At 35.2% G+C, this 21063-nt stretch overlaps 2 protein-coding genes across 8 annotated transcripts in view; one reads left to right on the top strand and one right to left on the bottom strand.

Annotated features, from left to right (window-relative positions):
• Positions 1–20014, top strand: part of LOC128234013 (arylsulfatase B-like) — a 32925-nt gene extending 12911 nt beyond the window's left edge. For 4 of the 6 annotated variants that reach the window (XM_052947947.1, XM_052947950.1, XM_052947951.1 and 1 more), the window contains exons 2-9: positions 5214–5378; positions 6704–6860; positions 8392–8504; positions 13608–13718; positions 14318–14434; positions 15334–15460; positions 17460–17613; positions 18378–20014. In XM_052947947.1, coding sequence (XP_052803907.1) covers positions 5259–5378; positions 6704–6860; positions 8392–8504; positions 13608–13718; positions 14318–14434; positions 15334–15460; positions 17460–17613; positions 18378–19074 — 1596 coding nt within the window. In that variant the 5' untranslated portion in view covers positions 5214–5258 and the 3' untranslated portion in view covers positions 19075–20014. Of the gene's footprint in view, positions 1–2471; positions 2541–5213; positions 5379–6703; positions 6861–8391; positions 8505–13607; positions 13719–14317; positions 14435–15333; positions 15461–17459; positions 17614–18377 lie in introns of those variants that run through there. The other 2 variants (XM_052947946.1, XM_052947952.1) reach the window with 2 other exon arrangements.
• Positions 62–2367, bottom strand: LOC128234014 (uncharacterized). Of its 2 annotated transcripts, XM_052947953.1 has the most exons (3): positions 2048–2367; positions 1618–1814; positions 62–1397 (listed from the first exon to the last, which is right to left on the bottom strand). In XM_052947953.1, exons 1-3 carry the CDS (start codon positions 2360–2362, stop codon positions 344–346), a joined length of 1566 nt encoding a protein of 521 aa, XP_052803913.1. In that variant the 5' UTR covers positions 2363–2367; the 3' UTR covers positions 62–343. The 2 variants fall into 2 exon arrangements, with proteins under 2 accessions (XP_052803913.1, XP_052803914.1); XM_052947954.1 differs by lacking the exon at positions 62–1397 and having other exon boundaries at positions 1564–1814.
• Positions 20015–21063: the final 1049 nt, after the last annotated feature.

The raw sequence follows: 21063 nt of genomic DNA, 5'->3' as shown, positions 1-21063 counted from the left end.
ATAAGTGATCTTTGACTTTTATTCTTAGAAATGTTACAAATAATAAAACCACAAAATACAAAGCAGATGTTTCACAAACAAAAAATTATATCAATAAATTGATCAGTTAATGCATACATGTTTCAAATCAAATCTTGAAATCCATTCACATGAGCATATTTCCTTATCCATTTTTGTCAAACCTGAATCAAATGTGTAATCTCATATGTTATCATATAACTTGCTCGAAAAAATGATTTTAAAACAAAATTGTAATTTCATTGTTCTAGTTAGAAGTATACAAGTTTTTATCCCTAAATCTAATGCTTGATATATACAAACGCTTTCATTGACACATGAGTTATTATTGAACAAGTGGTGGCCATAGATTTGTCAAATATGTGCATATTTTGAACACTTTAGAAATTCTCCTTGACTGTGTTATAGGAATATTGCCATGCAATATTCGAAAGTTCTTGATTCTCTCCATTTGCCTTTCAACATGTATTCGTAAACTTGCAATATCTTTTGTAAGGAGAACCTCACGTTTAGAGAATTGTTTTCCTTTCTGTTTAAATGGTGGAATAATGAGATGAATGCCTCTTGGAGTAGTAAGGTCTGTAATAGTGAAACCCTTATCAACCATTATGGCGTCTCCTTCTTCAAGCAAGTCCAAGAGTCCACATTTTTCTGTGAGTTTCTTGTCACTGGTACAGCCCACCCAACAGTCAGAAACAAAAGTTACAACACCATTTGGGCTTATACCCACCAAAATCTTATGAGTCATGTGAGACTTGTAATCACTGTACATTAAACTTTTCAAAGAAAGAGAACTGGATGTTTCACTGTAAATTTCAGTGCAGTCGATAATAATTCTAGTGTTAGAATATTTCTCTTTAAATTGTTCAGGCATGTTATTTTTCACTACCTCACGAGATGGCCATTGAACAAGAAAGGATAATTGTACATGTAAATAGTTGATCCATCTTTCAACAATGTCACTACATTGTGAAGTGGATATGCAAAACCTAGTACCTAGATCTTCAAATAACAGACCTAGACGTAGGCGCATCAGCACCATGAAAAATTCATCCAGAACACTTAGAGTTCTTGGCCGTCCTCCATCTGAATCTTTATAGTTAAGTTTCCGCCTTGATGTCCGCACTTCAGCTTCATCCTTGATTTCATCAAACAAAGCTTCAAACACAACTCGATTAGGGATTCCGGTGTAAAAACTGACCAAATCGTCATTGTATTTTACGTCATCATATGTGAGCATAGGTAGCTGACATTGTACACCAAAGTCTCTAGTAGAATGTTCTGTTTGTGAACTGAAGTCTGCTGTTTTTCCCAGGAAACTTTCTTCAGTTTGTACTTCCATCACTGCACAGTTGTTCTCAGTCTGTGTGTCACAACATCTGAAACATATACAAATTGATCATGTACCCATTTACCACATCTTACATGTACAGTCTGGTAACCCTAACCAAATGTTTGTTTTTTTGGCCTTAAACATTTACAAACACTTAAATTTTCCTATTTTTGTTAAAGAATGAAGAAAAATGATCAGAAGTAATTAACTTATCAGATCGATTTCATAGCACAAGAAGCAATATATATATATATATTGAACAATACCTAAAGGACTGATTCTGTGGCTGTAGTACTGGTCCCATGCAGTAATCATGCAGGTGGACAGAGGTATCAATGGCATGCCCGGAAGGGGATACAAATGACAGTTGTGGCTGTATACTATCATCATTTGACAGTTCTAGGTCTAAATCGTCATTGACCGTATCACCATCATCATCATCACCTACGTCTTCATCAAGGAGCTGAAATTGCAAATGAAACTGTATAAGATAAATGTTTTAGTACAAAATCTGCCAGGCTATATGGTACACATTTTTCCAGGCTGTATTTGAAAACAATTCTTTAATCATTTCTTAAATTACAAAATTTACAAATAAGTGCTGTGACATTGTTTTTAAGCACCGTTGATATAACATAATTCATTTTGAGGTGCATGTAAGGAAGAACTTAAACTAATATAAGAAATAAAAAATACCGTTGGCTGGAAGGTTTTGGTAGCACCAGTCTCAGTTGGAAACATAGATGGAAGTGTATGCTGGAATGAAGGTCCTCTGAAGCCAACAAAATGCTCACTACACAATCGTCTGTGTTCATTCCACTGGAACGATCTCATGACCGTTTTACATCGCTGCACCCACACACGTTTTAAACGTTTGTTCTGAGGAAAACGGTGCAATGACACTTTTCTCCCATCAATAACCTTTCCTCTGTAAATTCCTTTACAAATACAACAGTACTTAGGGGTTTTCCTGCCCGTTTTCTTTATTAGTTTTGAATCTTTACTTTCCATTTTCACTTGTTGCTGTTTACTTCCTGGTTTGTGTAGTCCCCGGAAGTAAATTTCCGCTTTTTGCGCATGCCCACTTGAAGAGTATTCAGGAAAAGATAATCGAGTTATCGGAAAGGACAATTGAGATAGGGAGCGTTCAGGACAGTGACAGAGGACAATACAAGAATGGCCAACTGCTGTATTTATTGAGTTATCTAATGCATACAAATTAAGACGGAGAAAATAATTCTTAATTTTTCCAAACTACATCCTTAAGCATCTTGTATGTAGTTGTCTGTTACAATGGCCCTGTGGGTTAAAGATGATCTGTCCACCAGGGTTATAAGTACTGCTTTTTGATCCAGGAGGTTGTATTCAACTCAAGTAGATTTTTGCAGATTTGGATTTCACAAGGCACAAGCCGAGTAAAATCAAAATCTACAAATAAACTACCAGAATCAAATATGACATTCGGCCATATCTGGATTAAAACGCAGTACTAATAACCCTTTTATTATATACATTACTGATTAGATCACTTAGAAGCCACATCTTTGCATAATAAATTTCATATTAAGGATGCACTCATTGCTTTAATGACGTCAATTTAATATTGCGCAACATACTTGTTATGTCGTGATGTCACAAGAGTGGTATATGGCCGTATTGCACTGGAGCGGAATATGGGTTAAAGTATTTTGTGATATGTATTGCATGTGGATTGATGATTGGTATATAATAAAGAATAAAATTATGTTTGGTATTCCATTCTCACTAGCAGTGTGATTAAATGCTGACACCATGTTATGAAATTTGATGGTCCAAGTAATTAAAAGACATTTCAATATTTCATACTTTAAAAACGATATTCATCTCATATTAGTCTACTCAACTTGCTTTCTATGTACAAAAGTCTGCAGCAGTTATATGAATAGCATTAGACAGAAGGCAGTGCTTAGTATTCATCAACAGCACTAAGTTATCATGGTAACATGTTATATGAATTGAATACCAAGCACAAATTAAGAGGGAGAAAATAATTCTTCACTTTTTAAATAAAAACTACTTCCTAATAGTATTGTGTATGCAGTCTGACATAGGTGTGAAATGTCGATGTATTTTACAAAGATTGTTCAAAGTACGGCCCTGTGGTTTAAAGCTCCCCTGAAAAGTGGGGACAGGTTTTCTATATAGTATATAATTACCGTACATCATTGAAAATCTTCTTTGAAACTGCAAATAACAGACCTTTGATATAAAAGGATTTGATCAAATTAAAGAGGTATGTGTGCCAACCACGTAAATTAATTTGTACAAGTCTGATTTAACGACTTTGAGAAATTCAAAAGAACTATGACTTTATCTGATTTAACGCTTTAGCCCCCCCCCCCACACACACACACACACACACACACACCCCTCACTCTACGCACACTTAACTAGATTTTTCAAATTTCCTTTGCAGCTTGCAAGCAGTTTTAGTTTTAGTCTAAAGTTTAAGCTAGCCCATCAAACAGTGACCCCTTGTGATGTGAGCCGATTTTGTCATTGCTTAGAACATGGTTGTCAACATTCCCCTAAATGAAGCCCTAGTCCATCAGTGCTTTCAGCACTTTGATATTTTATCAATATTGTAAATCTTGCTAATGCACCAGTCAATTGTAACCACGGCCCTCCCAGGTCCGGGGAATAGCGGGGACTTTGACTTTCGGTCCAGCCAACCCCAGCTAAAATCCCCGCCCTGCTGGGACGAACACATGGTAAAATCCCCGCCAAATGCCTCTGCACCCCAGGGACCCTAGGTAAGGCCCATTCCCCGCTATATTTAAAGCGAAGACAAAACCACCGCATTCACCCGGCACGGCGGCTTGTTTTGACTGGTGTTTGGGATTTGGGTACTGGTTGGATTTGGGCACTCAATCACTATATAGTGAACTTCTGCTTACAAAAGGATGCTTGTATCCAGAAGTGAGAAAAAATTGGTATTGTCAAAAGATGGTGGTCATTGTCCATGTAGTCATCTATGTTGTCGTTCATGACAATGTCTCAGCCCTGCAGAAAAGTCATATGTTTTACATGTTTGCATACTCTTAAGGAAAAAAAATGGGCATTTTATATACCTATTACTATCTAATATCACAAATCCCAACACTTTTTGAGGTTTTTACAATAATCTTGGAGAGTTTTTGTCGTAAGTTAAAACTGGATGAAACATCTTTGGTTAATGTGACAACATCTGTCAAAGTACAGATTCATGATCTCATCAATTTTATGTCGAAAATCGTTCATTTTATGAACTGTAAATCACCCTTAAATTTATGCTATGGAGGGCACTCATTCCCCCCATGTGCTACATTTTGATCTTTAAGCATATCAACATTAAATGGCATTTTTTAAGAAAAATACTTAACAAAACAAGATGAAACTTTCGCAAGTGTGATCAAGGCAAGCCTCTGTATTGATCTAGATCATTGAATAATCGATCATGGTAAACAAACGCATGTTTAAGCCAGTGTTCGGGATTTGTGCCCTGTTCGGAAATGTACCGTTAACCAGTAGAGTCTTCCGAAATCATCAGAGACATGACAGGACAGATTTAAGCTTGGGTGTATCTTAATTGAAAATTACTCAAGGAATTGAATTACAAGCAGAACCCTGGTTGCCATGGCAACAGAAAGGATTTTTTTTCAAAATCTTAAATCAATGAGCTTAGATATTTGGTATGTAGCATTGTCTTGTGACCATTCTTCCAAGTTGGCTCATACTGTGCCCCTGAAGTCAAAATTGGGCGTACATGTTTTAAGACACTGCTAAATTTTTGTATGAAATATTACTTTCTAAATTATCATTATCTATACTTATTTGATTACAGGTAAATCTCTTTCAAAGTGAATGTAAATGACCATCAGCGAAAAGGATGTGGAGCTGTTTAGGAGCTGATCAACTTAAGCTTCTGGTTAGCTTGGCAGTTCTCCTTGTAGCCACTGGTCAGGAACCGTCCAGACCAAACATTGTGCTAATAGTAGCTGATGACTTGGTACTGTTAAACTTAAAGTTAACCTAAAATATTTTTACAAAGCATGAGTTGAGTGCAAGATAAAAACACCAATACTTTTTTTATACCCCCATTAAAGGGGGGGATATGGATTTAACCTTGTCTGTTCGTCTTTCCATCTGTACATTACAAAAATTGTGTTGCATGTTTTTTCAAAAGTATATTGCCCACATTTATAAAGCTTTACAAGACTGTCAAGCAGTATTTGCAGTTGTGCACCTGGGGTTTTGTGTTTGGCTGCACCCAGTAAGTGCAGAGTATATATTGTCTAATTGAGTAGCGCATATCTCATAAGATATATAAGCCAGAATCACAATACTGTAAAGTAATATTCTTACATGATTTTTAGCACACTTGCTGTTTTCATACCATGGATTGCTGTTTGGATTAGGGTTCATATGGATAAAGCCCGGTCTCGTCCATTTTCACTAGGCATTTTAGGAAAGCATCACCAGGGCATCTCAATAGTTCCAAAAGGCACTTTAAACATTAATTCAGTTCCCCAAAACTTTCTGCATGCTAAGTCCTAGATTATTGTCTGTTAAACAACATTTGCACAAATACCCGTTGCATCATTTTCCCCTCAACAGTTTTCCTGCTATCAGTTTGCAAAGTATTGTGTACCCTAGTGTTCAGTCCTAGACGGCCAGCACAATCTTGGTGAATTTATCTGAACCGCTTTAATCAAGACTTTTGGGACATTTCATATGACCATGCACCATTTTAGGCTTGCTTTTGGTGTCATTCCGGTCGTAGCACAATGCTTAATAAATAAACGCTGTTCTGTCCTCAACCTTGAACCATGTTTTGGCTGAACGTGTATTGGCGCCCTCTAGCTAGGTGTGTCCTTAATGTCCTTACTGATGCAAATGTAATGTATTGACTGTATTGAAATTTTGCGTACGGAAATGACATCATAAAATCTGCAGCTGCATGTTGTTCTCATTTAAATATATTTGAAAATAAATCAAAATGGTCATTTACTTTTGATTGTGATTGTGTCATAAATAACTTTTATAAAAACAATCCTGCAAGGCAGTTTTTCCACTATGTAGACACCATTTAATCTCAAAACGCTGAGTTAAAAATAAGCTTTACCTGCATTATGTAATATATGAATTATGCATTTATAAGAAATATTTTGTTAATGTTATACCATTTGCAAGATGCAACATTTGATGTGTTTATATATGCCTAAAATAGTAATCAATCATTCATCAGTTTGCATCCATGATTATTTATACTGGAAAATTTGGTCCAATTCAATTTGGTCCACTATATTAACAATAGAAAAATGTGTTCTGCAGGGTTGGAATGATGTTGGATTCCATGGCTCCGAGATTAAGACGCCGAACATTGACAGACTGGCGTATGATGGGGTAATATTAAACAACTATTATGTGTCACCTATCTGCACGCCAACCAGGGGCAGTCTTATGACAGGAAGGCATCCCATACATTTGGGTAAGGAATCATACAGAAAGATGCATAGAGTTTAAAGGCCATAAATGATTGATATTTAGATCATTTGAAATGAGATAAAAGATGAGTTGCTCCAGTGTTGTCTAGGGCCTGTTTCATTAAATGATCTTGGTTGCAAGTTGAAATTATAGTGGCGTTGCATTTCCTTTATATTGATAAATATGGATCCTTTAATGATATGTGACCCCTGGAGCCCTTTCAATAATGACCCTTAGAATTATCTTAGTCATAAATTGAAATTATTTAGTGTCATATTTTCGTAATTTAACTATTATGGATATTTATATCAGGACTGCAACATATCAATTTTGACATGTACGACTTAATAGACCAATAGAATCAGTATTAAGCTATAAACTATAAACTGACTAAGTGTATAACCCTAGATACATGCACACATATTTAGGCTTTCAGCCTGGTGTTTTAAGAGCCTCAACTCCCTATGGCTTACCATACCTTACCTCCCTGTTAGCTGCACTCTCAGCTTTTCTTTTTTTTGTCTTGGAAAGAGCAATTTTTTGGGTAAATATCTGCAAACCAATGATAAAAGATGGCTGAAAAGAAAATCAGATGGCAGATTTTCATATTACTGCTTGAAAATTAATGTTTTATGGCTTAAACCGTTAGTAACGGTTTTAAGAAAAATGCATAAAACGTCTTTATTTGTTCTTAAATATAAAAATCTGTGATTTAAGTTTTGTCAACAGTCTTATATAACTTGTTTCCATAAATTTTCACAAAAATTGGCTTGTTCCAAAACAAAAAAATAAAAAGCGTTCAATCTGTGAGAGTGCAGCTTTAAGCCCACGCAACACTGGCAAAGCATTTAAAGGGGCTTGGATATGCCACACATATTGTTAAAAAAAAATTTGTTTTGTGTCATGTAGATGAAAAAGGTCTTATATGGCATAGAAAGGTTATCATAGTTTGTGCTTTATGTGTTAAGTTTGTGTTCTTATGGTGTTTGTACCTAATAGCTTGTCTGTTTTTCCAAAAAAAAGTTAAGGTATTGTCATAGCCTTGGTGGTGTCATCTGTGCATTGGTGCTGTTGTACAAAGACTTGATTAAACTTAACTTAAACTCCGTGATAATCTTTATAATGAATGCTAGATGATCCCTGTTAGATTTTAGGCCACAAGGTCAAAGATCAAGGTTGTTGTCAAGTGACCCCTTTTCCATTATCATTGTTATTAAATTGGTTTTGAAAATGATGGGAATCATCTCTTTTTATTGAAACACTTTTGTGCATTTTACAACATATTTCTGTCAAAGTATCATTCAGGGGGCAAAATGTTTTTCATCTAAAACCTGACAAGAAAAGAATAACAGTAAATTTTATCTTTTTGACATTTTTTCATCAATGATATGCCTTTATTAATTTGTACTTTCTTTCATAGAATCTGCAGACCCATGCCACTGAAAAAAGTATGCCAAGCAGAAATGTTAAATTTTTAAGCTGAACTATTTCAATTTTGTCTGGTAATTCTGATGTACACATTTTATTTGTGGCAGGTCTGCAACACTATGTGATTTCTGCACCGGAACCTTGGGGTCTTCCTCTAAATTATACCCTCATGCCACAACACTTCAAACGCTTGGGATATGCTACTCACATTGTCGGGAAGGTATTTGCTACTCAAGTATTCATTTATTTTTGCCAAGTTTCCATTTACACATTGAATTTATTGTGAGCAATTTATTTGTGATCTTTTTTTCTTTCATTTATTATATTCTTATTCTCTTAATCTTGGAGGCAGATTTGTTTATGCCATTGAATTAAATTTATTTACCTGTCTGTCTTTTCATCTGTCTCTATGCCATGCTTTTATGTCTGCTCAATGACTTGAATCACTGGAAGGGTGTAAAATGATACAGTAGTTACAAAATGTGTGTTTCGACCATGTTGGATTTAGGTCTCGGTCACACTTTGGAGGTCTCTGGTCAGACATTCATTTTAGTGTCAACTATAAAGAGTACAAGTATGAACTGCTGTAACTTCCAGCCACATGAACACTTCAGTGCTCCATAAGCTCATTTTCCAGTCACTCTTGATCAAGGTTAAGGCCTTTCTAAGAGAATCAAGGTCATTTTTAGTTTTCACTAGTTTTCCATCCCCTATTGGAGTACAGATTTTAAAATATGAGTATATGAGCACAGAGTATGACCTGAATTCATTGTCACAAAGACAAATAGAGACTATGCTATGACATGTGTTTGCATCAAGAATCTGCCTCGTTTGCAATTGTTAATTGAAATTTAAGGTCAAAACATTTTAAATATCAAATTCAGATGACGATTGCATGCTTTAGAATGTTTTAAGGTATTTAACTTACAATTTATACCAAAGGATGAAAACACTTTGAAACTTCTTTTTAAGTCATTAAGGGATTGAATGTTAAAACATTTAACTGATTTCACAATTATCTTTGCAATTACCAATGTTTTCATACACAGTTGAACCAAATCTTAAATATTAATTGATTATATAAACACTTAATATGTCTTTGAAATCATCCAACAACAACGCTGAAAAATAGCAGTTTTATGATAATGAGCGTAATATAAACAGCAGCATCTTCCATGTTGTCTCATCGCTGGTACGACCTTACTGAAATATTACATTTCATTTTGACCAATCACACACCATTTGACACACACCATTTGACCAATCACACACCATTTGACACACACCATTTGACCAATCACACACCATTTGACCAATCACACACTATTTGACCAATCACACACCATTTGACCAATCACACACTATTTGACCAATCACACACCATTTTACCAATCACACACCATTTGACCAATCATAAAAGTCATTTCATGAAGATCAGATGTATTATAAAGATATCACGTTTATTAGAATATGAATGTAATTGTAAGAATATGGGTTCATCTAAGAAGCACAACGGGATTGTCAAGATAGTCATGATCTCTGACTAATATTGCCTCTGATGATTTATACAAGATGTCAGTGACCGAATTGTTTTGTTCAAATGAGAGATTTTCTTAGATATTTGATGCAGGGGATCCAATATTGTGAGACTTAGATAAGCATCGAGTGTACTATGATAATTGTATTGTCAAATATTAACCATTTTCTTTCTGTTATTGCTTTTATTTTAGCAAATTATTGTAATAACAATCTATTATATGTTTACTTGTTTACTTGTTCATGTAAATGTGATTTGGTTCAAGGGGGAATTTGTCCTCACTGAAAGTTTCAAGGGTTTTACATGCTTACTTTATTTATAGGCACTCCTTCAATGATTTGGCACCTAAAATATTTTTCCCCGTAATGAATTCGAAAACACTTCGGGAATATAATAATTATTTAACTTTTTGACACCAAAATTGCAGAAAAAAAATCCATTAAAGTATTAAAAAAAAGCTGGTTGCAGTTGGGAGCAAGCCCACCCCGTTACAGTCATGAAAATAGGAGAACACTACTTTATCCACTCACCCACAGGGACTCATGCTAAGCTGATGGATATTTAAACCTTTATTGAAACAGTTGGTAGCATCATGTGACAGTGTCAATCAACCAATCATAATACAGCCTTTTGTTGAATGGCATAAGTAACACATCTCAGAATTGTGAACTTCAAAGACAATATTTGAGCATATATATCAACATTTGTTGAATGGTTTCAGCAGTCAGTAACTTAGTTTTAACATTTCTTATGATCTGCCAAACTTCAATTTGTAGTAATAATTGTTTTGTTTTTAAAAGTGCATTTTACAAACCATGAACATGTCCCTTTAAAGATTTAATGAATTTATTATAAATCTATCTCTACCTATAGTGTTATATGTATGCATAAAGCAATTGCTTTTATTTTTAGAATGCAATAACATTTATGTGAAAGTCTCAACATTTATGTGAAAGTCTCATTTAACGATCAAATTATGTAAATGAATGCAACCTTGACATAAATACATTTGTTGCACTCTTTTTCTGATCGGCAATACAAATAAGTTGTTATTGATTTTAACAAGGTCAATTAAGACGCTCAACCAGTTATGGTGTGTCAGATGTTGCAATATTCATTTTTAACCAGGTTTTCAACGAAAACCGGGTTATTAGAATGAGGTTGTCGTTGGGTGGGCGGGCGGGCGGCCGGGCGGGCGGGCAGCAAACATTTGTTTCTGTTCAATAACTTTAGTTAGCATTGATAGATATTGATGCAACTTGGTGTGTAGGTAGCTTATGGGAAGAGCTAGCTTGGGATTGCTTTTGAGGGGGGGGGGCTAAGGTCAAGGTCACTGTTACTAAAAATAGAAAAATGGTTTCTGCCCAATAACTTTAGTTAGCATTAATAGATATTGACGAAACTTGGTGTGTAAGTTGCTTATGTGAAGAGCTAGCTTGGGATTGCTTTTGAGTGGGGAGGGGCTATGGTCAAGGTCACTATTACTTAAAATAGAAAAATGGTCAAGGTCACTGGTACTTAAAATAGAAAAATGGTTTCTGCCCAATAACTTTAGTTAGCATTGACAGATATTGATAAAACTTGGTGTGTAGGTAGCTTATGTGAAGAGCTAGCTTGGGATTGCTTTTGAGGGGGGTGGGGCTAAGGTCAAGGTCGCTGTTACTAAAAATAGAAAAATGGTTTCTGCCCAATAACTTTAGTTAGGATTGATAGATATTGACGAAAGTTGGTGTGTAGGTAGCTTATGTGAAGAGCTAGCTTGGGATTGCTATTGAGGGGGGTGGGGCTAAGGTCAAGGTCACTGTTACTTAAAATAGAAAAATGGTTTCTGCCCAATAACTTTAGTTAGGATTGATAGATATTGACGAAAGTTGGTGTGTAGGTAGCTTATGTGAAGAGCTAGCTTGTTTTATATTTATGTGGTAAATATCGTATTTATGCTAAAAAAATTTGTTTGATTTGTTTATTTGAATATTTATTTTATGTTCTTTATTTCAGATATACTTGTTGTATAATGTTATATGTATACTTAATGTTTGGCATAAATATTGTACCGGTAAACTATGGTACATTTTTCTTTTCAGTCTTTGGCACACAAATATATATAAATTAACAAACAAGATACAATATTTATATATTAATTTATAATATTTTTTGTTATGGTGCATGTCTTTGCCTGTTCTTATAATATTCTGGGGTATCTTCCACTATCACCAGTTTTCAATATGTGCTTATGTATTTATCAATTACAAGTAGGTGAACTTTTGCCATTGTCCTCATCAGCAGTAGTAGTAGTAGCAGCAGTCATAGTGGTGTTGGTGGTGTTGGTATGCGCTGTTCCACACAACCTCACAAGCAGCAGCAAATGCAGCATTAAAAATAGAAGAAGTTGTTGTTGTGGTAGTACAAGTAGTTGTTGTAGTGGTGATGGAGGTGGCAGCAGCAGCAGCAGTGGTAGTAGTAACAGAAGAAGTAACAGTAGCAGCAGTAGTCAAAGCAGTGTTAGTGAGAGTAGCAGAGACCATTCGTTTACCGGGGTATATTGAATCCTAACCCCACCGTCTTCCACTGCATTCCTTCATAACATTGTAAATTTAAACATATCCCATGATGCAATTAATCAGCAATTATTTATGCTATTATATTTGCACAAAAAAGTTAATAAATATAGTATGTATTGAATTAAACAAAACAAATATAAAATTTTAAAACATGTATTACCATAAAGATATTGAAACATGCAATACAAATATGAGTTTTAAAACATATATATAAATTATAGAACATAAATATAAAATGTTGAATATTTCAATGTTTGACATGCCGTAGGACAGTAGCCAAAGATAATTTTGTATGCTAAGCCGGTTAATGTAAAGTATGAATTTATGTAATGAAATTTAGCTCAGTTTAACCGAATGTTTCAATGTTTGACATGCTGTAGGACAGTAGCCAAAGATAATTTTGTATGCTAAGCCGGTTAATGTAAAGTATGAATTTATGTAATGAAATTTAGTTCAGTTTGACCGCATTTGAATTTTAAAAAATACCACCAAACACTAACTTATATGAGTGATTAACCTAGTTTAAGCCTTCTATAAGTGCCCACACCCCCACCCACCCCCCAATCGGTGTATAGTACACAACCTCTGTGTATTGATCTTAATCTTATCAGATCTCCAATCTGAGTATCCTGCTGTGCAGGTTTTTTTTAGGTTTTATTACAATATTGGACCCTAAATGGCCCTAAGCCAACTAACCAATATACATGAATTTGGCCCCTTTTGTGACACCAGTGCAATTAGCAGGAGATGCACAGCAGGGGATTATCACGCCAAATATTCCTTTAACTACCGGTAGGCCTTTAACATAAAACATTTACTTCTGACCGATTCTATTCAAGCAAGCAATTTAAAAACGATGGACTAATAAAAATATCGAACAATAGACAGTTTAAAGGGACTCACTCCAAGATATAATGTTGGTTATATTTTTTTCAAGCTGTTATTTTACCTGCTTTGATGAATGGACAGCAAACAGCAACTGGTAGATATTCATTGCAATATATTTTTTTATTCCAAGCCTAGTCATTCAGCTTTCAAGAGCATTGCTAATGCTTTTCTGCAAAATAGAACATTATCTGTCATATTTTCATTTTTTTTATAGTTAACAATAGAGCTCTAACTTTTGTTTATTAAATGTATGTCTATGAAATGTAAATGAATCCCTTTAAGGATATGAGGGCTTTTCAATGAATCATGCTATCACATGACTTTGTGTGTATTTCAGTGGCACTTGGGTTTCTTCAAGAACGAGTACCTGCCGACAAGTCGAGGGTTTGATTCACACTTTGGCTACTGGACCGGTAAAGAGGACTACTTTGATCACATGGACATCGATGTTAGTACAAGGTGTTTTTCACATTTTGCACATGTTCACTGTAACAATGACATTTCATATATGCAAGGTTATATACTCAGTGGCTTGATTTTTGGAAATTAATTGTTAGTTTTTGACAATGTGCTGTGATGGTACCATGCTCAAAGTCATTGTTTTGTCATTTCATCCACAAAATAATCATAAATTATGCTTATTAAAATGTGTATCTGAGACTGGTAGTTGTACATGATACCATAGCTACCAGTATCAGGTACACATATTTATATTGCATAATTAAGGATTATTTTGTAGATGGAATGGTGAACAAATATCATGGTCACAACATATTTATTGTCAATAATAGCTTTTCCAAAATTGGAGCCACCGTGACTATTACTCTGGCTTAAGCCTGTGTGGAGTTATGCCCCTTGTTTAACTAAGTAAATCAGACTAGTGCAAGCATCACATGATCTACTTGAGGTTATCTTCTACTATTTGTTTGCTTTGAATTTTTAAAGTACAATATGATCATAGCATGCTTATTATCATTGAACAGCCTTATAATATTATGATATTACAACAAAAACAAACGAGTTTTTTCTCTTCTCTGTCTTGTTTAGGGATTCAAGGGGTTGGACTTCAGGAACAACATGGCGGTGGTCAACGATACATTCTACTCTACAGAACAGTACACGAAACAGGCAGTTAATATTATAGAGACACATGACATGTCGAAGGTAATGCGGGTTTAGGGAGTAGATAATTCTTCATAAACAATATGTAGACATAAACAACATGGCGATTGCAAATGCTACATTCTGCTTGACATAACAATACATCGAAACAGCCGATCAAGATCATAGAAAAACATGACATCTTGCAGGAAAAAAGGGGCTATTAGTATAAGGGGGTAAGTGAGGGGATAGAGGGGTGGTACATGACATCTCAGAAGTAAGTGGAAGTTGGGGGATGGTGAGTGGGCTTATTAGACATAAGAGACAATATGATGGTAAATTACACATTCTACTCTACAGAATAGTATACCAAACTAGCCGTCAATATTGTAAATTTACATGACTTTTTAAAGCTATGTGATCTAGGGTAAATTAGACAATAATCAAACTTAGATTAGATCATAATAAGACATGAGAAATGAGACAATATGGAGCTGGTAAATGATACAGTTTCAATAACAGTATAGTACACTAACACAAGCCATGAAGATCATAGAGGCAGTTGACATCTCACAGGTAATTTGGGTTTTAAGGGGGAGTGGCCAGTGGGATATTGAACTCAGCCAATCCAGTATTGGTAAATGATCCAGTTTACTTGACAGAACATGACACTAAAACAGGCCGTCAAGGTCGAATGAAAACATGACATCTTGGAGGTAAGATGGTATAAGGGTGTAAAAAAAGGGGGTTGGGGATGGGGGCCAGGTCTAGTGGGGTATTGAACTAAGCTAATTCAGCAGTTGTTAACGGAATATTTTACTTGACATAACATTACAAGCATGTCACTATAATACAGAGTTTATTTACTCACCTAGTTGCATGACAGTTTAATCAATTATTATCTTGTAAACATGATGATTGATGAATTGATATTTACCATTACTTTAATTAAAACATTTCAGCCGCTATTTCTGTATCTGGCGCACCAAGCAGTTCACGCTGGAAATTCTAATGACCCTGTACAGGCCCCCTCTGAGTATGTTGACAGATTCCCATATATTGAAAACAAGAAACGGAGGACATTTGCAGGTACATTGCAGGTTGTTCTGCATATATTATGTTGGACAATGCCAATTTGATTGTATATTTAGTTTAGCTGGAATTAGGATTTCCACTTTTAAAGCTGTACTCTCACAGATTGACCATTTTGACAACTTCTTTTATTTTTTGTCTTGAAATGAGCCAAAAGTTGGGTAAATGTCTGGAAACCAGTGATACAAGACTGCTGCCAAAAAATCAGATGGCAGTTATTCATATTTTCCTTAGAAATTTGCTATTTTAAGGCTAAAGGCATAACTAACGCTTTAAGGAAAATGAGTTTTTGGCAGTTTTCCAAACAATTGAGATTTGTTCTATTGTTAGTTCACTTATATGACTGAATTGAAGGCCATTATACCAAAATCAGCTGATCATGAGGCAAAAACTAAAAAAAATGTCAAAACTGTCAATCTGTGAGAGTGCAGCTTTAAAATGTCTTATCCACTGCACTGTGCCAGAATACATCTTTCTCCTCTCCAAAAGATTTATGTAATTTAAAAAAAGATTATGATTGTTATTTTTGTATCAGTCAATGTTTATCATTGTGTTGACAAACTTCAAATGAGATTAAATGTAGTTGGTGCACAATAATGTATGATAAAAATATTTGTTTACTTCAAGGCACTCTGTTTTTCTTTTTCTTGTCTAGTAGAAAGGCCTAGAAACAGGAATGTGCTATAAAGTACAGAATCAATTTGTTACATAACCTTTTGTTATGTGATAGTTCAATGATCTCCTCAATATCCACAGTTAAGGCACTAACCCCAGGGAGATGTAATACAACTCTGTTTGCAAAACGTGTTTACTGCTTTTGACAGGTGTTGTTTCATGATGCTCTGTATCTTAAGTTCTGGAAAGTCTAAATGCTGCTTTCTTACAATCGATAGACATTTCTGATACTTAAATATTTGAATTTTAGAAGCCTGGTTACCTCATATATTTTTTTGTATTTATTGATTTGATTCTATGATCAGAGAAGATATTTAAAAAAAATAAAATTGTTTTTTTGCAAACAATCTTTTTCGGCTTTTGCAAAATATGTAATTTAACGCCCAATTTCAGTTGCAATAGACCATAAGTTACAAACTGCTATTATCTGTAATGCTTTTAACATAAACCCAAGTTATAAAGGGTCAACAGGCATTGATATTTAACTTAACAGCCAATGGTTCAATCAACTGACAAGCTTATTTGTACATCTGGAAATGTTATTTGTCATTATGTTAAGATGACAAAGCGAAACCACAATCAGCGAGTGAAACTGAATGTAAACTCCACATGGGAAATAAACCTTTGTACTTTGTTTGCTATTAAATGTCGAAAAGTAACCTCAAAATTAGGGAACAGAATAAGTGATGTGGGTTAAACTGGAAAAACTTGAGTTTTACAAGGCCTTTTTACAGGTGGTTTTTATCTGAATAGATGCCCAATGAAAATTGAAATATCCAATTGTTTTCAGAAATGATTTCATTTAGATATTTCTGTCTCTGCTGTATGTGACACAAAAGGTGCGGACATAAATAATCACACGATGATAAACAGCGGTAATGACAACATCACTATTTTCAAACCTAAAACGGAAGCTGCCATCAATGACTCAGCAGGAGAGATGGTGTGAATCATGAATCATTCTGGAAACTAATGAACAACACTGTCATTGTGATGTTAATATAGAATTGAAAAATCTTGTTAATTTCAGGATTGACAGCTCCCTTGTTGACTAGGCAGGAGGTATTATGAAACCACTGGAATTATAAGCAAATTTAATTATGTTTTCGACCTTTGGTGGAATTGTAGGCCAGTCATTTCAATCTTAATATATTCCTACTGTAAGGTTTAAATCATTTGTGGTGGCCCAAGATGACCAAGTGAGACTCTATCAGACCACAAACGAATGATCAACAGTTTCATGTTCAAAATTTGTGGCGATTAATTTACAAATAAGTGATGAACTGTGTCATGCTCAAAAGTTATGCCGATTATTTTTCAGGTATGGCAGCTGCCCTTGATGACTCAATAGGGGAGGTGGTGCGAATCTTGAACCACCGTGGATTAATGAACAACACCATCATTGTGTTTTCGACTGACAATGGGGGGCCTGCGAACAATTATGATCTCAATGCTGCCTGTAACTTCCCTCTCAGGTTTGTATAATATTTGTGGGTTTCTTGAAAGTTTCATTTGAAATGTAATCATTATAAGTAACGTTCTTGGTTTAACCACTTATTCAATTAACAAAATGTACCGCATAATCAATTTAATGTTTTAAAAAGAAACTATTGACATTGTGTGTGCATAGATGTTAATTGTTTGGCACCACTAGACTATCAATATGGGCTTTCACCCAAGTCTCATTAAGGTTGTGGGAAACTGCATGAACAGGGTGTCACTTTGGCTAGATTTATCCCTGATCGGCCAGTTTGTGTATAGCACCGATACATGGGACCCCAAATATCGTTGTGAGAAGATGTTAACTCCTACGAGTTCCTGACAAGTAATGACTTTAATAAACCTTGAAGGAAAAAATTAATGCAATTGTTCCGAGTCTCAATCCGTTGTCGGCAATGATGTGACGGTTACTGAACAAACTTGTTATCACAAACCATCCAGGGACTAGTTTCTTAAGATTTGAACACCGAACAGTTTACCTGGATGACATTTTTGAAACTGAACTTCACAGAACATAATTTGTTGGTTACAATTATCTTATGGTAAAAACAGGTGAAACTCACAATGTTACACTCCTGAAAATGAGAAACGCAGTAAATATGAAAACAAAAGATAGTGGAGATACCCTTATCTGGCTATTGATCAGATAAGCTGCCACAATGGGCTTAAGATTGTTTGAGAAACAGCCCAAATTGGGATGTGTTTGTATGTGAATAATGTAGTGATTAATTTGTTACAGAGGTACAAAGAACACAATGTGGGAGGGAGGCCTGCATGGCGTGGGGTTTATACACAGTGCTCTCCTAAAACATCGCCACGTCAAGACCGACAACATGGTCCATGTTAGTGACTGGCTTCCCACACTCTACAGTGCTGCAGGGGGCAGCATAGCTGATCTTGGCGATATTGATGGACTAGATTTGTGGGATATGATGAAAAAAGGAGGTGAAAATGTACGTCACGAGATTTTGCATAATATTGATCCAGTCAGCAAGTTTTCAGCAATACGTGTCGATGGCTATAAGCTGATACAAGGAGATATTTCAGGGCACAGAAATGATGGTTGGTACTCGTGTACACCACCAACTGACTATGGGAACATTACCCAGCAAGTTCAGGAAAAATACCATCATGCAAATAACCATTCTAAAGAGAGATTTACAAGAAATCCTTATACTCCTTATGTTATAGACTGTGGTCCCCGCCCCAATACAACAAGTGACTGTGACCCTTATAGGAAGCCATGCTTGTTTTACATTCCCACAGACCCTTGTGAGTACAACGATGTGGCAGAGTTTAATCCTGCGATAGTTCAGAGCATGTTACGCAGGATCGATCAGTATTCCGCTACTGCTGTTGCACCAGTCAATAAACCAGAGGATAAAAATGCCAACCCTTTATTCTATGGGGGAGTGTGGTCTCCTTGGCTGGATTAGGTGTTATGTTCAGATAGATCTAATTGTAACCTTAATACTCTTGCTGTACTTCATTCATGCTTACATGGTCATATATTTAATTACTGCTCTACCATTTTAAAGTCCAAATAGGAGCAACAAAACTTTCTTTTGAAAAACATAAGTTAAGATCAAAATTAAGACATGAAATAAATTTTATGAATAAAGTGATAAAAAAATACACAATTAATAAAAAAAATTGGCCGGCAGCAGGATTCAAACACGGATACTAGAAATCTGTAGTTGGGGACCATATCCATTACACCTCTGTAGACAGATACAACCAGAGGGTTTAATGTAATATATTAACCAAATTGTGGCGTTATTTGTCAACTTCGAAAAGAAAAATTGTCAACATTTCAATGAGTATTGTTTTTGTTCAGGGGTTGTCTGAATATACTACAATAGAACCCAGCTATCATTTTGCTATAAGGTAGTAGGGCATCTAGAACCTTTAAACCTGATATTAATTTCTATATTCATTTATTAGCTAAAAAACAAGTGCTTATTTATTTGCTTAATCTGATGATTGATTCTCATTGAGAATGTCTTTCCTCCATGACTATTCCGCCAACAGTATTATGAACATGTTTCCAGCAGTATTTTGAACATGTTTTAAACTAGTGTTTTAAATAATGAAATAGTTGCATTATATTTTTATTTAACTGACATGTTTCATGACTCCATTTTCCTGTATTATATATATAAGACTGTAGTATTATGCATTATATACATAGGCATATGTTGAAGCAGGTACTTCGTGTACCAACCATTTCACATCAATTCATAAATAATCACACTGCATGGAGTATGTTACATGACATATCCAAAATTATTATGGAATATATTTTCTACCGTTTATTTTTTATAGTCTATTAGTGTATATTGTCTTCCTATTTTAGCAATAAACTGAGAAACACTGTTTGATTTTGTTTTCAATTAGTAAAGATTTTAAAGAGCTTGCTATCGCATGATATCAGCCTGAATACACATAAGAATAAGAACTCATGCACCGGGCAGGGTGTAGCCATTCTGAAAAGGCAGAATATGGCATATTGAATTCCCACTGTCCAACAATCCAGGCTGTAACTTCATCAGGCAAGGAAGGATTTTAAAATTACTTTGCCCATATGTTTGGTACATAAAGACTACCTGTTACATGCCCATGACCCTAACTAAGTTCAAGGTCACATTAAAGAGTTAATACATTATGAAATGCTGCATACACTGTATATGTAATAGTACCGTTTGTCATGTTCGGGCTGTAACTTTGTCATGTAGAGAATTTTAAAATCAATTGCCACAAGTGTTCGCTACTTAAAGAAGACATGTATTGTGCAAGACCAATGTCCCAATCTCTTACTGCATCACTCCACCGCACTTGACGTCAACCATCATGGGTGTCGGCATATGTTTAAAGTTTGATAGCTCTTCCTGAATGTAGGCATGTAAGTAATTGCATAATCCATTGAACTAGCTAGCTTTTAGGGTGTAATTATCTACTGTGATTGCTCTTGTTCTTAAACGATTTTTGGTGCCAACCCCAGCGATTTTCACAAATTTACATTTGAGTTTGTCTATTTTTTTCAAGTAATGGTCATGTACTGGTCATGTTCAATAATCCAACTAAGTCTGATAGGATCAAATATCTTGGATATATTAAGTGAACACCATTTTCCGTTAAAGGTCACCACAACGTTGACCTTTGACTTCAAAATCAATAGAGATCATCTAATGACCATGATTAAGGCGCATACACAGTTTCACCCTAAAATCAAAATGGACATCTACTGGCCATAACCAATATCACTGCAAGCATTGATGCTGGTGGTAAAGTCACAAATTATTGATAATGGAAACAAAAGTGTGATGGCAACGCCGACGCTGTCTAGGGTCCAAGTAATCCCACTTCAAGGGCAAAACAGAAACAGACAACATACCTAAACATTAACAATACTTTCATTGTCATTG

This window comes from Mya arenaria, chromosome 5 (assembly GCF_026914265.1).
Source record: "Mya arenaria isolate MELC-2E11 chromosome 5, ASM2691426v1".
In the NCBI taxonomy this organism is placed as follows: Eukaryota; Metazoa; Mollusca; class Bivalvia; order Myida; family Myidae; genus Mya; species Mya arenaria.
This window is presented reverse-complemented; position numbering and strand designations above follow the sequence as displayed.